The sequence below is a fragment of the Dromiciops gliroides genome, chromosome 2 (genome assembly GCF_019393635.1).
Source record: "Dromiciops gliroides isolate mDroGli1 chromosome 2, mDroGli1.pri, whole genome shotgun sequence".
Taxonomy (NCBI): domain Eukaryota; kingdom Metazoa; phylum Chordata; class Mammalia; order Microbiotheria; family Microbiotheriidae; genus Dromiciops; species Dromiciops gliroides.
Window position 1 is genome coordinate 145,664,611 of NC_057862.1, and position 20,282 is coordinate 145,684,892.

At 39.2% G+C, this 20,282-nt stretch overlaps 2 protein-coding genes across 4 annotated transcripts in view; one reads left to right on the plus strand and one right to left on the minus strand.

Moving 5' to 3' along the window:
* The window catches only part of TLN2 (talin 2), a 604,144-nt gene that overhangs the window by 363,844 nt on the left and 220,018 nt on the right, over nucleotides 1–20,282 (plus strand). For all 3 annotated transcript variants that reach the window (XM_043982393.1, XM_043982391.1, XM_043982392.1), the window contains exons 10-11: nucleotides 9,502–9,565; nucleotides 11,995–12,099. In XM_043982393.1, coding sequence (XP_043838328.1) covers nucleotides 9,502–9,565; nucleotides 11,995–12,099 — 169 coding nt within the window. The remainder of the gene's footprint in view (nucleotides 1–9,501; nucleotides 9,566–11,994; nucleotides 12,100–20,282) is intronic.
* LOC122741548 (myosin light chain 3, skeletal muscle isoform-like) lies at nucleotides 8,325–9,303 on the minus strand. Its single transcript, XM_043985129.1, has 2 exons — nucleotides 9,285–9,303; nucleotides 8,325–9,118 (listed from the first exon to the last, which is right to left on the minus strand). The coding sequence occupies exons 1-2, from the start codon at nucleotides 9,301–9,303 to the stop codon at nucleotides 8,622–8,624; spliced, it is 516 nt and encodes a 171-aa protein (XP_043841064.1). The 3' UTR covers nucleotides 8,325–8,621.

The window sequence follows — 20,282 nt, forward strand, 5'->3', positions numbered from 1 at the left end:
GAACATCATGTGCATGTTTATATGCATCTTGATATACCGTACGCTCACAGACCTGTGTATGTGCTGTCTGAAGAAGGCTCTGTGTTAGACATAACTTGAAACAGCACAGTATGTCCCAGTCACTAGAATCAGCTTCTCAGGCATATTTTGATGGAGATCTGTACTTTGTAAGTATACATCTCAACTAGCATTGTACAACACATGCCTATAGCACATGCTACCTGCTGCTGTGTTGGAAAAAATTGGTTTGGTTGATTAAAAAAATTATTCTCTGATCTCCAGCTACTTTCTGCTCATGATGAAGGCATTTCATCTCTAGTAAAAGGAAAAGCATTGCTTAGTCTTTCATCCATAGTGCCCTATAATTTGTATATTTGCTTAGTGAAATTCTCCCGTATTAATAGATTTTTTAAGTCAGTCATTCAAAAGTACCTACTATGTGCTAGGCGTTGTCATAAAATAACAGATTCATTTGTCTGGCATTGAAAACCTTCTCCCTTTTGACTCTGTCCTATCTTGCCATCATCCCTTCTCTATCATTTTTTTCTGCTCCAGTGTGACACCTCTTTTCTTTCTCATCTTGGTGCTAGAACATGATTTTCTTGGTGTCACTCTGAACTCTCTTGTCTCCCCCAGCACCACCCCAACACATGCTTATCTATTCATTTGCAGAGTCCTCTCAGTTCAGATTCCAAACCATGTCTCACATCCATCCTGCCCCCCCAACACACACACACACACACACACACACACACACAGAGTTATACCATCTAGGTTTAGATCTTCAGTATCTCTCATGAGCTATTTTGTTTCCTCTTCCTCTAGACTTTCTATTCTCTAATTCATTTTTCCATACAGCTACCAAAATAATTTTTCTATTATGCACAGATCTGACCATTCCCCTATTTAAACATTTAATGTTCCTATTACTTATAGAATAGTAGGAGTATTATTACTTATGACTTTTAGAATAAAATACAAACTTTATAGCTTGGCTGCCATAATCTTTTTCTTGCTAATGTTTTCCGCCTAGATGTCACAAAACTTCCCTTTATGCACTCAATATTCCAGCTAGTCCATACTTCTAGTCCCAACCTGCACTTGCCTACCTGCATGAAGTTATACATGTTCTCTCCTATGCCTGTAATACATTATATCCTTGAAATCCTTCTCTTCCTTTACAGTTCAACTCAGGTGCCAACATCTCCATGAAACCTCAAGAATTTCCTTCCACCCCCCAAGATGTAAGCACTTTTTTCTAGACTTCTCCTTTATTCCTCTCAAATTCAATCTTACATCCTACTAATTTTAGTGTATTTGTTATATCTCCTGTTATTAGATTGTAAGCTCCTCGAGGGCAGGTTCTGTATTCTTTTCCACATTTGCATCTTTGTTGCCTAACTTAATTCCCTTGCATATATTAATATTTTCATTGAATTGAATTGCATATTTAATAGGAAATAATACTCAAAATGGGGATTTTAAAAGATTAATGCACTAATAGTATGCAGGATGGATTATTATTAGACTGGATGCAGTGTCAAAAGAATGTGAAGTTAGGGGCAGGTAGGTGGCACAGTGGATAGATCATCAGCCCGAGTCAGGAGAGCCTTAGTTCAAATCTGGCCTTAAACACTTACTAGCTGTGTGACTCTGGGCAAGTCACTTAACCTTGATTGCCTCCCAAAAACAACAGCAACAAAAGAATGTAAAGTTAGACAAACCATTTAAGCAGGCTAATTTGATTGTTAGGGTAAGAAGTAGCCAGGGCCTAGAGTAGGATGATGGTGATGGTAATGGAAATGGAAAGGAAGAAACAAATACAGGACATATAGAGTAAGGATTGGCAGGATCTGCTGGTTAGTTTGGTTCGCTCTTTGTGTCTGACAGCAGTGATTTTTGTTTAATTATGTAGAGATTTTTGCCTGGCTGAAAATGTGGGAAGGGAGAAGAAATTTCTCCCCCAGTTTACATATTCGTCCCATAGTGTCTAAACATGCTTGGATAGTGATTTTCCTACAAGACAAAATAACTCACTGTCTGAATGTCTGGTAGAGGCAGAACTGGAAACTTTTCACCACAAACTCTGAGCAAGTATGTTGTTGACTGAGCAAAGTTTTTGACAACGTAAGAGGTCTTAAATCAGTTTTATCCTTGGCATCTACTCAACTGTGTATTTTCTCCTCCTAAGCTCTTTGGAGTTTTTCCTCTTTGAGATTTTGTTTGAATAATTTAGAGGCCATTGCTTTATTTTGGAACATATGATAAAAGTTTTTTTTTTTCCTTTTGGGAGGAGGGGGGCTTTCGTCAGGAGTACTTATAGAAGGTTAGACAATGTGGAAGGCAGGGTTGGGGGAGAATGACAGCCACGTTTCTGAAGATCATTCCATTTTTTTGTTTGTTTGTTTCTGGATTAATATAACCTCCCCCTCCTCTTTACCATCCCAACACTCTTACCCCCAACCCCCAATTTCACTCCTTGAGCACTTTAATTTCATCAGTTATTATTTATTGATGGCAGTGGTGTTGTTTACAGTTTTCATAGCAGAATCTTCTGTTTGAGGACCCCAAGAACGTTCCTCCCATGTCACCATGTTTCCTGTATCCTCTCCCTGATAGCAATCAGCTCTCAGCCTCTCTGACCAATGGAAGGTTCAGATTTTTCCACTTATTGTCATCCAAGGATGAGATTCAGTGCTAAATTGTGCCAGATAGGATCTGTCTGCAATATTCTTGTTTGTTAATCATATGGCAAGGCCACATGGCCTTGGAGCCATGTCTAAATTCATTCCAGTTCAACAAGCTCATTTATTAAGAACCTGCTTTGTGTCGAGCTCTCTACTTATCACTAGGATGTATATACAGTTTAAATAAGATTTTGTCCCAGCCCGCAAGGAATGTAGAGTCCATTTTTAGGCGCCCTGCTTGAAGTTCTCCACCTGGCTTCAATACAAAGTGTATTAATTTTTTTTTGTGGGGCAATGAGACTTAAGTGACTTGCCCAGGGTCACCCAGCTAGTAAGTATCAAGTGTCTGAGGCCAGATTTGAACTCAGGTCCTCCTGAATCCAAGGCCGGTGCTTTATCCTCTGAGCCACCTAGCTGCCCCCAAAGTGTATTAATTTTTGAAGTAAAAGCATAAAATTCAAAATCCAGGGACCCAACAAACCTTTTATTAATAAGTCAATTGGAGTTAAGTGACTTGCCCGGGGTCACACAGATAGTAAGTGTCAAGTGTCTGAATCTGGATTTGAACTCAGGTCCTCCTGACTCCAGGGCGGGTGCTGTGCCACCTAGCTGCTCCTCCCCAACAAACTTTTTGCAAGGCCCCATTTTATTCCTATCCTATACTCTGTTATGACTGTAACTGTACCCTGCGGGGAGTGTGTGTGTGTGTGTGTATCCTCAACTCTTAGCACAATGCTTTACAAGTACTTAATAAATGCTTTTAATTGATTGAATGATAGATAGATGGTTCCATATAACTCCTAACTATCTACAATAATTAAACACAGGGGCAGCTAGGTGGTGCAGTGGATAAAGCACAGGCCTTGGATTCAGGAGTACCTGAGTTCAAATCTGGCCTTAGAAACTTGACACTTACTAGCTGTGTGACCCTGGACAAGTCGCTTAACCCCAAATGCCTCACCAAAAATGATAATAATCATAATCATAATAATAAAACATACCCCAAAGATGAAGAATTGCCAGCATACTCTGATATAGTTCATTGTTTCTGAGAAAATAAGACATTAGAAAAGATTAAGGAAAAAAATGAAGGTCATTTGATTCTACCAGAATAATGTTGCAAATAATACATTTCTGGATAATCACAATTTAGACTCTAAAAGTTTTAAATAGGCCTTTACAAGGAAATGAAACTAAATATTCCTGGTTCAGGAAAAAGAGGATTGACATTAGTTTTGGGGACCATGGTTTAAAATCTATCACTTAGATAAAACTCTATCACTTGGGGACTTTGGGTGAAGGCCTCAGTTACCTTATCTGTAAAATGAGAGAGTTCAACTAGATGACCTATCCAGTCCTTCCCACTCTAAATCTATGATCCTATAATGCTTATAAGGGCAATGTCTACCATATCTACCCTCTTCCCAATATTTCCTCCCAACCCTTCATATTCCCAGGATTTAGAAGTTAAATACCTGATGAACAGGGAAGCATAAGCCTCCCACAAATAGACCCCTGTGTCTGCCTTGGCTCCATATTTTCACCTTTGCTTGTCCTCTCCTTACCTCCCCAATACCACTATACATACCTTCCTCTATCTAAAAGAGGTTGCTCCCCTAAGGAAGAATCCACTTGATGACATTAGAGAGGAGCTCTTACTGATGTCAGCAAGGACAATACCGTGTGGAGCTTGGTAGTATTCAGAAAGATGTGCCATATTTTTAAAACATCTGTAAAAGAACCTTTATAGAGTGTTTTGCCATTTGGAAAGCAGTTTTCTCAAAGGGACTTTGAGCAATAGGTAATATGAGTAATGGTATTCCCATCTTATAGATGCAAAAATGGAAGGGCAGAGCAAGTAAGAGCCTTACCCAGGATCATACAGGGTAATAAATTGCAAAGCTGGTCCTTGAAAACAGGCCTCCTGACTCCAAGCTTAGATCTGCATCACACTGTGTCTTGTTCTAAAGGTAATTAATTCCTCAAAAGGTATTCTAGAATGTTAGAGGTAATAGCTCCATTGAACTGAGCATGTATCCTCCTGGGATAAACATTTGGAAAGATAATGGTTATTTCAATATATAAATTCTTGTATCTTTATTAAATTACCAGTTTTACAACTTTAGAGGCACAGCTAAACCCTTCAGATATGCCTCATTTGATCTTAATAACAAGCCTGGGAGGTGGGTACTCCATCATAAATATAAGTACAGATGCCTTTGAGAAGTGTCATGGCTTGGTCCGTGGTCCCACAGTTAATAAAGATTAGATGGTGGGATTGGAACCCCAGTCTCTGCTGACTGCATCTCTCATGCCCTTTTACTGTGCTGCCTCCCATGACATTATAACCTGTTGCCACAGCATGTCAGTAGAGTCAACAAAGTGAGAGATGTACATCCAGGGTGGAGGCCAAGGTGTTTAGCAGGAGCACACTGAGGAGAGACTGCTGGTGTAGTCTTAGGGGCTTGACTAGGGTATTTTTCTGGTAGTATGAAGTTTGCAAATGATTTATAGAGAAAGGGATGCATTGGGGATATCTGAATACATGGTTTGTCCTCACAAATCCAGACTTTGGGGTCCCTGCGTGTGTGTCTGTTGTGTACATATCTTAGAGACAAGGTCGTGAAGTGGACAGAGGATGTCTTAGCAGTCAGAGGTCCCCCGTTCAGATCTCATCTCTAATGCTTATTACTTGTAATATCTTGGGCTAGTAACTTCAGCCTCAGTTTCCTCATCTGAAAATGAGAGGATTGGGGTAGAATGCCTCTAAGGTCCCTTCTAACTCCTAATCTGTGATGTTATAAAATGTGTGAATTTTAAATTATTTCCGTTTTGTTGAAAGAGTACAGGAAGAGATAGCGGAAGGTATGCTCTTCACAAATAGGTCTCCTACTTAGGAGAAAATTGTCCAATTGGATTTGGCAATCTAACCCATGTTTTAGGATGAAGCCTGTCATTTTGGCTGATGGATTTCAGCTGGATATGAGTCCCAGCCTCTTATAACGCCTTTGGAAACCAGACTTAGTAATCAAAACAGTAACCAGTCCGGAACTACTGCAGTGCTAACTGGCAGAAGAATAATGGTAGGTGGTCTGATTTTTATGGCCTAATGTTGATGCGGTTTTATGAAAAGGACCCAGACTATAATTTTCTGACCTCCCAAGGAGAATAAAAGAAATATGTGTGTATTATTTTTAAATGAGCACCTGGAGAGCTATGTGTTAAAACATCAGGCGTATGACATCTGCTTTGCAAGTTTGAGGAAAGATTCTGTCTGTCTAATGAAGAATTTAATAGGGAGCTGGGCATTTTGGCACCAGTGGGTTTGCTTAGCCATTTGGTATCATTGCTATCTACCTCCTATACCACAGTTTGAACAAGGTTTGGTGCTAGAAGCATCAGTAGGATTGGGAGGGGAGATGGGGACTTCAAAATTTGTCAGTGATACTGGGGCTGACTTGTGAAGTTAAGGACAGACTCTGCCCCTGTCTAAAGGCTGCACCTCTTTACTTTATTTGGGAGGGTGGGCCAGAGAGGGTTAAGTGACTTGCCCAGGGCCACACAGTTAGTAAGTGTCAAGTGTCTGAGACTGGATTTGAACTCAGGTCCTCCTGAATCCAAGGCCGGTGCTTTATCCACTGCGCCACCTAGCTGCCCCCGCTTCTTTACTTTTTAAATGAGTTTTATTGCTATCTTAAACTTTTACATCACAATCATTTCCAATTGTACACTTGAACAGAGAAGTGGCATGGTGTTAGACCTTTGTTCTAGGATATCAGCTTGGCAGCTTGTGGAGAGTGGGCTGATGAGGACCTCAGTGGCACTCTGGGACTCAGTTCTTTCTGTTGTAAAATTATCAGGTTGGTCTTAATGACCTTCAAAGGTCCCTTTTAGCTCTAAATCAAGGATCCTGTAATTTAAAGCATCAATAGCATAATTTGAGGCTGTTTCATTTAGTCATTCACTGGACAAACTTCTATTGTATGCTCAGCCTATGTCAGGCACTGGGAGCTTATAAAAAGAATTGTTAAGTCTCATTTTCCTTTATTGTGGATCTCACCGTCCATTAGGGAGAAAAGCCATTAACACAAATAATTATAACATATTACTGCATGATAGGTTTACTTAGTCAAAACATTTTGTTTTGACGTAACACTTTCCAAATAAAACCCCTACAAAATACATTGAGAATACCACTTAATAGGATGCTCCGTTAATCTGAGCATATTCCCAGAAGGAAGGGGTTCTGTAGTAGCAAGGGGAGCAGAAAGGGTATAATAGAGACCTAGCAGGATTTATCTGTTTCACTTGGACCTGAGAAATGATGCAGAAGAAGGAGTGAAAGATGTAAAGATGTCACCTTTGAGTGATGGGGAGGGATCATCTACATGGTGGGGTCATCAGCAGAAATCGTGAGGATAAAAGGAGAAGCAGCTTTAGGGAGAAAAACCCCAAGTTCCCTCACTGTCATGTGGGGTTTGAGTCGCCTGTGGCACACTCTGGCCGTGATGTCCAAAAAGAAGCTGGAAGTGTGAGTCCATATCTGGGCAGAGAGATTCAAGCAAGGGATAGCAAAAATAGCAATTTGGCAGCTCTGTGGAGGTTGGATTGGAAAGTGAAAATATTTGTGACTAAGAGACTATTACAGTAGTCCTCATAGAGATGATGAGGTCTGAACTAATTTAGAGGCTATGTGAATAGAGAGAACTTAACTGAAGCCTCATTTTCCCTATCTGTAAAAGGGGATAATAAACGGTATACTTGACCAGATCTCTTTTCTGGAACATCAAAAGCCCTCTTCTGAATACTGATTTACATTTGATTTCAAACATTGAACAACTTTTTCTAGTGAAGTGTTCTTTGTAAATCTTAATGCCCTCTAGGAGTATAACTTCTTAGTAGCCAGAGCATAGCAAACACTTCTGAATGGTGGCTCTTGTAAGTTTAGAATTTCTTGGGGCTCATCTTTGGTCCGATTCTGATTGTTTTTTCACGTGGTTGGAGTGTTATCTTGCTTACAAGTAAGTAGGAAATAGGAAAGCCCTAAGAAAGAACCAATTTACCTATCCCTTGTCAACAAGAAAGTGATTGAGTGTGGACCCAAGAAGTGGTTGAGTGTGGTCTGACTTTCTCAGGTAGTTTTTTTATTTGTGACCTAGCTTTGGGGTGCTGTGTGCCACGGCTAACTATTAAACGAATCATAATTTCATTTATATTTTTTCCCTTCTTCTCCACTCCTCACATCACCAGAAGTCATTAAATGTTGTCTAGAATATTATGTAAAAGCCTCCTAACTGGTCTCCCTCCCACCACTCTATTTTCTCTAATCTCTCTTTTATGTAGGTACCCAACATCGCCTTCCTAGTTCTAGCCATATCTGTGTGGTTCTTTTACCTGTTGAAATACTTGTCTTCCTTGAAGGAGCAGCTCAGGTGCCCTTCTTCCATGAAGCCTCTCTTGACTCCCCCACTCTTTCCCCTCCCTCATTCCTGTCCCCTGCTAAAATTCATCTGTCTTCAAACTTTCTTAGACCATTTGTTTCAGTTCTTTTTCTTTTTTTTCTTTTTTTTTTTTTGACTGACCAAAGCAATTTATTGACTGTTAGATTCTTTCAAGGGTACACATTTACCCAGGGTGGATAACACCGAAAGAGAGAGAACTTCGACTGGAGACCTGTAGAAACTTTGTCCAGGATGTTTGCTTCTGCAAACATTTGACTTGTGTAGTAGAAACATAACTTGAGGATTCAGAAGGAAAACTAAAAAGGTACATAAAAAATTGGGGAGGCCTTCAGTATAGTATAGTCCAAATTCCTTTGGTTTTTCCTGCCTTGTTGGTCAACTGATCTGGAGAGTTGAATATGAATGTTCCTAAAGTTCATGGCTTAGTTTCCAGTCAGTCTTCACAGAGATCACTTGTTCTTGAGAGTTCCATTTATATGAACATGATGTGTTTGACAAAGGCTTCATAATTGATGCAGCCATTGGAGTCTTCTTGACCTGCCATCAGAGCTTCCACCTCCTCTTCCTTCATCTTTTCACCCAGGGTAGCTAGCACGTGGCGAAGTTCAGCGCCCATGACTGTGCCATTGCCCTCCTTGTCAAACACACGCAGCCCCTCAACAAAGTCTTCATAACTTCCCTGGTCCTTGTTGTTAGAAATAGCCTGCATCATGGGCAGGAACTGCTCAAACTCAATTTTCTTAGCATTCAACTCTTCATTGCTGGGGTTTCCCAGAACCTTCTTGACCTCTGGATTGGTTGGGTTGGTACCCAGAGCACACAGGACATCACCAACCTGGCTTAATGTGATCTTGCTCTGGCCAGTCCTGTCAAAAAGGAGGAAGTCCTCCTTGAAGTCAGCAATCTGGTCAGCACTGAAGGACACGATGGAGATGTTGAGAAGCTGGCGAAGTGAGCTGAGGGCTGCTCCTGTCCCTCTCAGTTATTTTTCTATTCTGACTTGTATTTATTTGTAACTATGTCCTATCTTCCCTTCTCTCCACTTCTCTATTCTTCTTTATTACATATTAGTTCCTTGAAGTGTGAGTTGCATTTTGTTTTTCATCCTTGTTTCCCAATCACTTGAAAAAATCACTTTCCCTGGCACATAGCATGTGCTTAATTAATGGTTGGGTTTTGGGGTTTTTTGTTTGTTTTGTTTTGTTTTCCCCCCAAATCGACTTGGACCAAGACTACTTGATAACAGATGGAATTGGTCTAAGACTTTGACCTTGAAATTTCGTGAATGGTCCCTTTTCTCTTTTATTATATTTATCACAACATATTAAATGGTTTACCTTTTCTTCCCTCAGTCTAAAGGAATTTCTGCCCAAAGAATACATCAAGCAAAGAGGAGCTGAAAAGAGAATATTTCAGGTACTGAAAATGTAGTCTTCCTAATCTTCTACTCTAAATACCGTTCTCTCTCTCTTTTTTATTTGCAAACCCTTTTTTTTTGGTCATAGTCCTGACTTCTACCCTATGCATGCCCTCCAATTATGTCATAAATTACCATTAACTAAAGAGTAAAGAAGCTAATTTATGTCATTAATTATCATTCACTCAAGAGAAAGGAAGCTAATTTATGTCATTAATTATCAATAACTCAAGAGTAAAGAAGCTGTCAGTTCTTTAGGTATACTGTATATATTTTCTTACTCTATAGATTTTAGTTGAAGGTTACTCAGTGAATTTACTCAGTCTCAGACATAGTCATACTTATTTTGTTGTTGTTGTTGTTGTGGTTTTTGTTTTGTTTTGGTTTTGTGGGGCAATGGGGGTTAAGTGACTTGCCCAGGGTCACACAGCTAGTAAGTGTTAAGTGTTTGAGGCCGGATTTGAACTCAGGTACTCCTGACTCCAGGGCCGGTGCTCTATCCACTTCGCCACCTAGCTGCCCCATACTTATTTTCAAAGACAGTTCCTCATCAGCAGCCAACAAGATATCACGCAGTTGCGGCACAGCAAGAGTTGTTTTATCTGCCGCTTCTTCATACTGATTTGCTTTCAGCTGACACCTTTACTCAGGAGCCATTATTTTGGAGAAAAATCATGGCATAGTTTATAGAGAGCCAGCTGAAGCTAGAGAGACCTGTGTTCAGGTCCTTCCTCCAACACATAATGGCTGCATGACCCTCAGTAAATCCCTTAACCTCTGTACATAGTATTCAGCTCTTTAGGTCTCTAAATTCCAGAGAAGATGTTGACCTACATTGATAGAGAGAGTTTTTTTCACCTGAGTATTCTGTGTACCAGTCAGTGATATCACATGTCCATTTCCTATCACTAGCCCCTATGTTAGAGGTATATTTTAAAAGTGGAAGTTTAAATCATTCCTAAGTTACCACTGATGAATCTCTTCCAGGAGAATTGTTCAGAACTTAAGAATTATAGTTGCTTTGAAACATTCGTTCCAAGACTCCCATCTAGACATCATTTTTTTGTCTTGGATTCCAAGCATGTAAAATGTCACGAGACATACCATTTTCACACCTTCTGTTGGTGTCAGGTTTCTTAAAAATGTAACTCCATGATCCGTGCCAACCATTTTTATTTCAGTCATTCTTGTACTTTAAGGCCTGGCATGGTTGGCGGGTGCCTGTAGCTTTTCCCCCTGGGGAGGCTGAGGCTGGTGGATCACTTGAGTTTAGAAGTTCTAAGCTTCAGTAGGACTTACAACCGTTTGGGTGTCTGTACTAGGTATGGCCCTAGTAATGAGCCCCCAGGAGCAGAGGAACACCAGGCTGCCTGAGGAGGAACAGACCATCCCAGTGGGAAATCCAGAACAGGTTAAAACTTTCATACTGATTAGCTTTGCTATTATGCCTGTGAGGGGCTGCTGAAGGAATTCTAATCTGGGTGAGATAGGGAGACCCAGGATCAAAAAGAGGCTAAACACAAGAAAGGGTAGAAGGGGGAGACATTTGATAGTATATCAAAATGAAGGCCCTTTTTTCTCCCCAATGTGGCATGTGAGGAGGAGGGGAGATATCTAGGAACCAAAAAAAAAGGAGGGAAGAGAGGTTCATTTATGCATTTAAAACTATATAGAAGGGGCAGCTAGATGGCACAGTGGATAAAGCACCAGCCCTAGATTCAGGAAGACCTGAGTTCAAGTCCAGCCTCAGACACATGACACTAGCTGTGTGACCCTGGGCAAGTCACTTAACCCTCATTGCCCTGCAAAAAAAAAAAGAAAGAAAGAAAAACTACATAGAAGAAAACAGAAGGAAGATCAGAGAGAACCATGACCAAGCAGGACAGGTTTGAAAGCTGTAGGTTGAATTTATGATATATTTTAAAAGAAAAGCAAGCTGTCCATAATAGATCTTAAATTTCCTATCTAATCCTCTTTTTCAGTTCTATTATTTGTATAGCAATGTACATTTTATTTGATATTTTCTTAGTTCGGAATTTTAAAAAATTAACTATTTAAATAAATTAATAAATAAATGGTAATGTTTTACATAATTGTGCATGTATAACCTATATCTGATTGCTCAGGGGTGGGAGGAGGGAAGGGAGGGAGGGAATGAGAGAAGGATAGAATTTGGAACTAAAACCTTTAAATAATAATAATTTTTAAAAAACTGAAAAAGTTAAAGAAATGATGTTCCCCTCGACATCTCCAGGCCCTCAGCTCCCCTGTGTCATGTCCTCTGTTCTCATAGCCCCAGTTTTCAGGATGAGCTTGCCCTGAATTGGATCTCACGTGTACATTTTCCTAATGTGCCATAGAGATTGCTCAAATGATTACCTCATGGTAGTATGCAGTAACTTTCCCCTGGGATCTTGGACTCTTGCAGGAGCACAAAAACTGTGGTGAGATGTCGGAAATAGAAGCCAAGGTGAAATATGTAAAACTGGCACGTTCTCTCCGGACGTATGGTGTCTCCTTTTTCCTCGTGAAGGTGAGCTATGTGGTTTTGGTCAAGCTATTCCATTCTGCCCACACTCTGTCTCTTGTGTTCTATTGAAATGGGTGCTGACAACTGTATGTTTTACTAATCTCATGGGCCGAACAGGACTTCTCAAAAATGTGTGAGACACTGAGATGTACCGGAAAAAGACTACTATGTGAGTCAGGAGCCACGGGTTCGAATTTTGACTCTGCTTCTTATGAGCACTGTGATCTGTTCTTATGAGTGTTGTTTATCCAAGACTATGAACTCATCAGAGGCACTTAACATCTGTTTTAATCTGTGACTCACCTAGCACAGATAGCAGAAGCAGAGTGAGGTATTGTGGAAACACCAGTAGATGTGGAGCCTGCTGTTCTGGCTCCAGATCCCAGCTGTTACTTAATAATTTTGTGACTCAGCAATTGCCCCTTAACCTCCACAGACCTCAGTTTTTCCATCTTTAGGAGGCTAGTCTTTATCTCCAGAGTCTCTTCTAGCTCAACATCCCATGAGTAACTTTTTATTTTGTTCTTTGTCTTAGTTTGTTTTTTTTAAAACCCTTTTTAATTGCATTTTCCTTTTGAACCATATTTCCTTACCCTACAGTATCTATTCCCCCAAAACAGTTAAGCAAAACCTGCTAGTAATATGACTGAAATTGATAGTACACGTCAGTTTCTCTTTTTTGCATTGTAGAAATTGTTCATAGAAAAAGAAGTCGAATCAATAAGCTTTCATTAAGTGCCTACTGTGTACCAGGCACTGTAGAAAAGGGTGGAGATAGAAAGAAAAGTTTAAAAAAAAAAAGGTAGTGGGGGAGCACCCTGCTCTTAGAGAGCTCACAGTCTAAGGATGCATGCTTTCAATTTGATAGAGTGGCACCTGAGAGGCAGTGCTGGTGTTGTGAGTCTAGAGATCTCAGCTTTGAGCCAAGAAGCCCTGGAAAGTCACTGCCTTTCTAAAATAAAGGACTTGGACTAAAGGGTCTTCATGACAGTTTCCCATGCTATCATTTTATGATTCTCTTGGCATAAAGAAGAAGATCATGTGAAAAAGCCGTGGCATGGGGGGAAGGGCTAAAGAAAGGGTTAACTAAGCATTTATATAGTACTACTACATGCTAAACACTTTATAGTGATTATCTCATTTGACCCTCACATCGACTCTGCAAGGTAGGTTCTCATGTTATACCCATTTTAAAATGAAAGAAAATGAGGCAAGCAGTGGTTAAGTGACTTGACCAGAGTCACCCAGCTAGTAAGTGTCTGAGGCTGGATTTGAACTCAGGTCTTCCTGACTCCAGGTTCAGTGCTCTGTCCTGTGTGCCACATGTGTGCTTCAAAAAAGTAGATAGAGTACATAGTGGATAGGAAACCTGCCTCTGCACAAAGATCTGGGTTCAAGTTCCAACTCTGACACACATACAACTCCTGGTTGTGTGACCCTGATTCTCAAAATCTCAGTCCTTTAGGCCAGAGGTGTCACAAACTCTCATGCTTCAAGTCCCTGCCTAAACCAAATTAAAATATAATTGGAGGATTTAAAAAAATAAATATACAATATAACATAGATAATGTTACTTTGTGATTTCTGAGTCAATATGCACCCACATGGTTCCACTTCTATTTGAGTTTGATGGGATTGTCCAGGTGGTAGAGAAGACCTCACCTTCTTTGGTAGAGGGCCTGTCCCCACAGATGCAGCTCCTGTTCCCACCCCCCTCGATGGCACCACTGATTTCTGCTTCACTTGATTGAATGATCCATTGTCATGATATCTACATTCTCCCTTCATTCTATCCATCTATAGAGCCTCTGCTTTTCTAATTAATTTATTTCAAAATGATTGGTCTTGCTCCACATTAGATTTCTTCTTTTTCTCTCCTCCATCTTACTCCTGACCAGGGAAATGCATGGCATCCCAGAAGTCTTAGTGTAATTTTAAACTCCTAAAACTCTGTTTTTCTGCCCATATAGAAAGCACACAGTTTGGCAGTGTACCCCAGGATTCAGTTTCCTACCAACAGAATCAAAACCAGCTGACCAGCAACTGGTCTTCCAAGACAGAGTCAGGAAGAACAGAGAAAGGGTGTTGCAAACAGTTTTGCATACCCACAGCTAAAGCAAGCCACAGGAGTTAAGCCACCATTTGGGATATTGAGGGCCATAATTGTACTTGTACTTAATCCACTTTCACTTTGGAAAAATCTGCATAATTATGTAAGGGGCAATTTTGATGTATTGAATGAAGAGTTACATTTTTTTGTGCTGATGGAAGTATTTTTAGTTACTTTAATAATCATCATTATTATACTTGCTCACATCTGTAGAGGATTTTAAGATTTAAAAGTGCTTTTGCATTTATTATCTCATGTAATTCTCACAACAAACCTTTATGTATTATTATTATCTTTGTTTTATAAATGAGTAACAGAGACCATGATGATTTGCTCAGTCACAAAACTCGAATTCGCTTCTTTTTTACCCCAATTCTCATCCTCTATTCACTATGCCACCCTGCCTTTCACACAATTTGATGTTCAGGTAGACAATGTTTGGATACCTTGCCAAAAGAAAAAAAAAAACTTTGCATCACTCAATGGTTGTGTGTGTGTGTGTGTGTGTGTGTGTGTGTGTGTGTGTGTGTGTTTGCGGGGCAATGGGGAGTTAAGTGACTTGCCCAGGGTCACACAGTTAGTAAGTGTCAAGTGTCTGAGGCTAGATTTGAACTCAGGTCCTCTTGAATCAAGGGCCAATGCTTTATCCACTGCGCCACCTAGCTGCCCCCACTCAACTAATTTTCAATGAAAAAATGTGTACTTTATGTATTTATTTGGATTCTTCAGTTATCAATACCTACCATCCCATCCATCCCCATTATCATCAAATTGAAGAGAGAAAACTCTGTGGGTAATAAGTATAGTAAGTATGGTTGTCTTTCTGGGGCTGCCTGGGCTGCAAGAGAAATGCTTTAATTCTTGGGCCAACCAAAATCATGTGTATCTATAGATCCCTGAGAGATCATGTCAATAGACATGAGATTAAAAAAAAACCAACACAACACATTAGTATGCTCTACAGTCAGCTACATCAATGAAGAGAAACTCATAGGAACAAAATTTGAAACTTCTATGGCTTCCAGATATACAATTAATTTATTGTATACAAATAATTTTTAATAACATAAATTATTTTCCCTAAAGTAATACTCATATCAATAAAAATACTCAAGAAACATTAGAGGTTGTGGCAAAATCATAAGAAATAGATTTAGAGTAATGTATGTTGTTGTTGAGTCATTTTTCAGTCGTGTCTGACTCTGTGACCCCATTTGGGGTTTTCTTGGCAAAGATATTGGAGTGGTTTGCCATTTTCTTCCCCAGCTCATTTTACATATGAGGAAACTGAGGCTAACAGGATTAAGTAACTTTCCCAGGGTCACCTGGCTAGTGTCTGAGGCCAAATTTAAACTCAGGAAGAGGAGTCTTTTTGACTTCCAGCCCAGCACTCTATCCATTGTGCCACCTAGCTGTCCCACAATAACATTTAGCAGGTAATAAATGGAGTATCAGTGAATCAAAGATATTGAATTGGAAAGGATCTTTGAGGTCATTAAAGCATCCAAGTCATTTTATAGATGAGGACATTGAGGCCAAAGGAGGTTGAGTGACTTGCTCAAGGTCATTTAGGTAATGACCATCAGAGGGAAGGTTTTAACTCAGGTCCTTGTAGAAAGGAAACTCAATCAATATTCTAAAACTAAAAAATATACTATCAGTAAATGGCTCAAATTATGATTAGAAAATAAAGCAGAAAATAGTTATTACTTTGACCATTGTCTTTTAAGTCAGTGACAGAGCTGGAGGCGGGTAGTGTGCGGGGAGAATGGAAAGTGAAGGTTTGGGGTTAGAAAAATGCCCTGAAGGTTTGCTCAAGCGAATGAAACGATTTTGAAAGAGCTTTTAGGAAAATATAAGGAACCCAAGCATCTTGGGTTTGTTTTCTCCCCATCTTGGAAGTAGGAGAGGAAAGGGTAAGAATCTATTGCTGATATTTATATACTTTAAAAAATTTGACTTTAATCATTGAAATTCCATTAATTCTAAATTTTTCTTTTGGAAGATGTTAATGGAATACTTAAAGCTTTAATCTTTTATTAAATGATTCCTTTTTCTATGCTTTTTCTGTTCTTTTTAAATGAGCTGAGAGAGCCAGAATTCTAAACCACTGAGTAATGGGCCTTCCAAACCCTAAATTCTGAAACTTAATTTAGGTATTAAATTATGAAAGGAAGATACTAGAGTGCTTTAGAAAGTAAAGAGAAAAACCAGTGAGTGGTTTCCAAATAATTTAACTTACCAGTATTTATTTCCATATATTAAAAACTGTAAATTTAAAAAATATAAAATTTTAATCAGCTGAAACATTTAAATGTTGATGCTCTGTATATTAATCATTTTACATAGAATTGAAAAATTCGTGGGGGGTTGTCTGAAAGGACTAGTTGGACTGTTTTATTGAAGTTACTCATGTTTTGTTTTTGCATAATCATAAGTATTTCTTCCCTTCATGGTGTTACCATCTGTTTTAAATGTCAAGCATAATAAAATCTGGCAATGTTCTGTATTGAATTAATGGTTTTTGCATCCTTTTGCAAGGCATACCTATTGGGTCTTACTTCATAGGGAGAAGTGTGTCATTGTTAGATGTCCTTTCCTATCCGGTTTTGTCACTCTGAGCCACATATTATTCAGATGTATGTGTAGGAATGTGAGTTGGCACTCCTCTCCCTTATTCTGGCTTTTTATCCACTGACTCTGATCAAGATCAGCAGATAGGGACTTTTGCCTTTCATTCACTTGTGGCAGTGTTAAAAATAAAATTCAAAAATAGAGTGAATTGACAGGTCAGTTAAATATAGCTTTTCATTTGTGAAACCTTTTTGTTTATAAAGATAATAGGCCTGACTTTTTCATTTCATATGCAGAAGCTCTTAACCTGGGGTTCTGGGCCCATAAAGGGTCTGTGGATAGATTTCTGAGTGTCTCTGAACTCAGATGGGAAAAATTGCATCTTTATTTCAATATACCTGATTTCCTTTATAACTCCTGTTGCACTTCTGCAGATCTTAGGATTGTACCATTTCAGAGCTAGAGGAGTCCTTAGGAGATCATTTTAGCAGGCCCCTTCATTTTCCAGGTGAGGAACCTTGAAGTCCAGAGAAGACGTATTTATCTCCAGGTTACACACTCCCTTCTAAACCTGCTCCTCTTCAAACTCTCCCTAGAAACTTGTTCTACTTTGTCATAAGCTTCCTATGCATCATAGGATCATAAATGTGGGGCTGGAATAGATCCTCAAGTGCATCTCATTCAGTATCCTCATTCTACAGATGAGAGAACCAGGGCCCCCAGAGATTAAGCAACTTCCCCAAGCTCATGCTGTCACCGACCCCGCTGGGATTTGAACCCACTGAATCTAAACGCAAGTTTCACTGTGCCTGCCAATAAAGCTCTGGCGGAATGTTCAGTGCACATGCACACATGGATGGATGCACTTAGACACATATATTTCCCAGCACTTTGCAAATGCTTACATTGTTTCCTTTAAAAAAAAAATGAAGGTAGTTATCAGCAGTGTTAGCATCAGAGGGAATGGATAGTAATTGTAGGACTTTCTAGGAAAATGACCTAATTTTAGCTAGAGGTATGAGGGATGGATGAGAGAGATGGAGAAAGAGTAGCCTCAGGGATTCTACACCTTCTTTGCGTAATACACAAATACACCTGCCTTATAATATAGTTTAACTATCTACATGCACTCCTAAAGCAAGTCAGAGGGAAAATAGTACACCTAGAGAAAGTTTCCTTGGAACAGGCAGGATTCAAGTAAGAAGGTTTTTAAAAAAAGTCCTTTCTCTTGAAGTGGTATATACTAACTTTATTTTGAATTTCCAAGGGGAAGGTCAGTATATATGTGTATGTTGATGGTGGGGTGGCTGGTTATAGAATTTGCATGTATGTTGGCGGTGAAGTGGCCAGTTGTAGAATTTGCTAATTTAGTTTTGATCGTGCTGTATATCAAATATTTGAGCTTCAGCAAATATGTTTGCCTTAAAAAGGAAGGGGAAAAAATGTTCCTTGTGCTTGTGTTCACTATTCACCATTTTAACTCTCCCCAGCTGTTCCGGGTTTTGGGAGGGGGGATTGCAAATAATGATAGTCTCAGCTGCTACTTTCAACATTCTTTGGGTTCTTTATTTTATTGTATTTTTTTGCTGATAGTTTCTAATAGCTCCATTTTAATTTGTTGCCTTATTTGCAGTGGCTTCTTTCTGTATGCCAGAATGATCTTGACACGTGTTAAAGTAATCCATCAGGTTTCTGTGTTCCCTGTCTTCTTTCTCACAAAGGCATCCCTTACAGTGGAGCTTTGCAGATGGGGGGGGGGGGAGGGAGGTAAAGATGGAAGGAACAGCTGCAAACCATATTTTATCTCCCATCCCTTTCCTGGGTCCTGTCAGCTGTTTGTGCCAACGCTGTGCTTGCAAATTAACTGGCTGCAGCCTCCACACCTCCATCCTGACATCTGTCCATTGCTTTTAGAGCCAGATTAGATTAAGCATTGGGGTCCACTCTGGGTTGAATACACCCCTTGTAGAGCCACTCATTTCTTTTTTCAGGCCTCGTTTTTTTCCTTGTCAGTATTGTGGACCCTTTGGTCTATCCATAAGGTCCATTTAGTTCCAAAACTGCTTTGTTATATCCATTCTATCTTTATCTTCCTTCAAATTCTCTTTCCCAAACCCCTTAGCTAACTTTATTGAACTCTCACTGAAATATTGTCCCTTGTTTGAAAAAAAGTGAAGCTGTGACATTTCTATCATTGTTTCAGGATTTGTGGTATGTCTCAAAGTCCTCAAAATAATATTCTTTGCCATAATTGTTTCTACTAGGTGGGAAGTAGCAAGTCTTTTTTGGGGGGAAGGGAGGATAATTTTAGGAAAAATGAAATGTTTAGTTATAAAAATAAATTTTATTGATATGTTTTGATTTTATATCACATTCCCCGCCACCGTACCCTTTCCCTACCTCTCCCCAAAAGCTATCTTTTATAACAGAAAAAGAAAAAAATTATCTGACAGAACTAACCAATGTGATGTGATATGCAATGTTCTACACCATAGTCCCTCACCTCTGCCTGGAATCACAGGGGAAGGAGTGCCTTCTTCTGTCTCTTTGGGGCCAACCTTGGTTATTATTATTTCATGACATTTGATTTCAATTGTTTTGTTGTTGTTCTTTCCATTTATAATATTGTCATTTTATATATGTGTATAGATACACACACACATATATACCTGCGTGTATATACTTATATACATATAAATATATACATACATATTTAATTACTTCTTCCAGGTTCTTACTTTCTATACATTCATGAGAATCTTTCCATGCTCCTCTGGATTCCTCATAATCATTATTTATTAAAGCATAAACCACAACCACGAACCATATTTTTCCTTGGCCATTCCTCAATCAACAGGCATCTACTTTGTTTCAGTTTTTTTTTTTCTTACCACAAAAAGTGCTAACAATGTTCTAAGCATAGAAAGCAAGGAGATAGAAAAATTGTGTCACTCAGGAAAATACCCCATTAGTGGTGATTTTTTTTTACCATAGCAAATAATATTTGCTTATTTATATCAGTAGATCATTTTTAAAGGTCAAATAAAATAAAAATAAATTCTCAGTACAAAAAAAAATCATGTTTCTTCTCAGCTCTAAGTCTACTTTCCTTTTTCATCTACTTGTGCTCATATCTTAAGTACTCAACATGCCATGCTTATTCATACTAATATTACTTTTATCTCCTGAGTTACTATGAGTATTTTAGGAACTTTGTTGATTACATACTGTATACAAAGTACAGGGCAGCTATTATCCATGTATATGGGTGTTCAGAAGTTACTGACTTTTTGGAGGGTTGGGGAATGTTGTCTTCTCTCCCCCCCCCCCATTAGATTGCGAGCATCTTGAAGGCAGAGACTATCTTTTTCCTTTCTTGTATCCTCAGTGTTTAGCATAGTGCCTGGCATATACTAAGCACTTACAAATGTTTGACTGAGTGATTCATCATGGTTCTTTGAAATGTGTAAGGACTCAAACCTCCTATAATCAGACCTCAAAC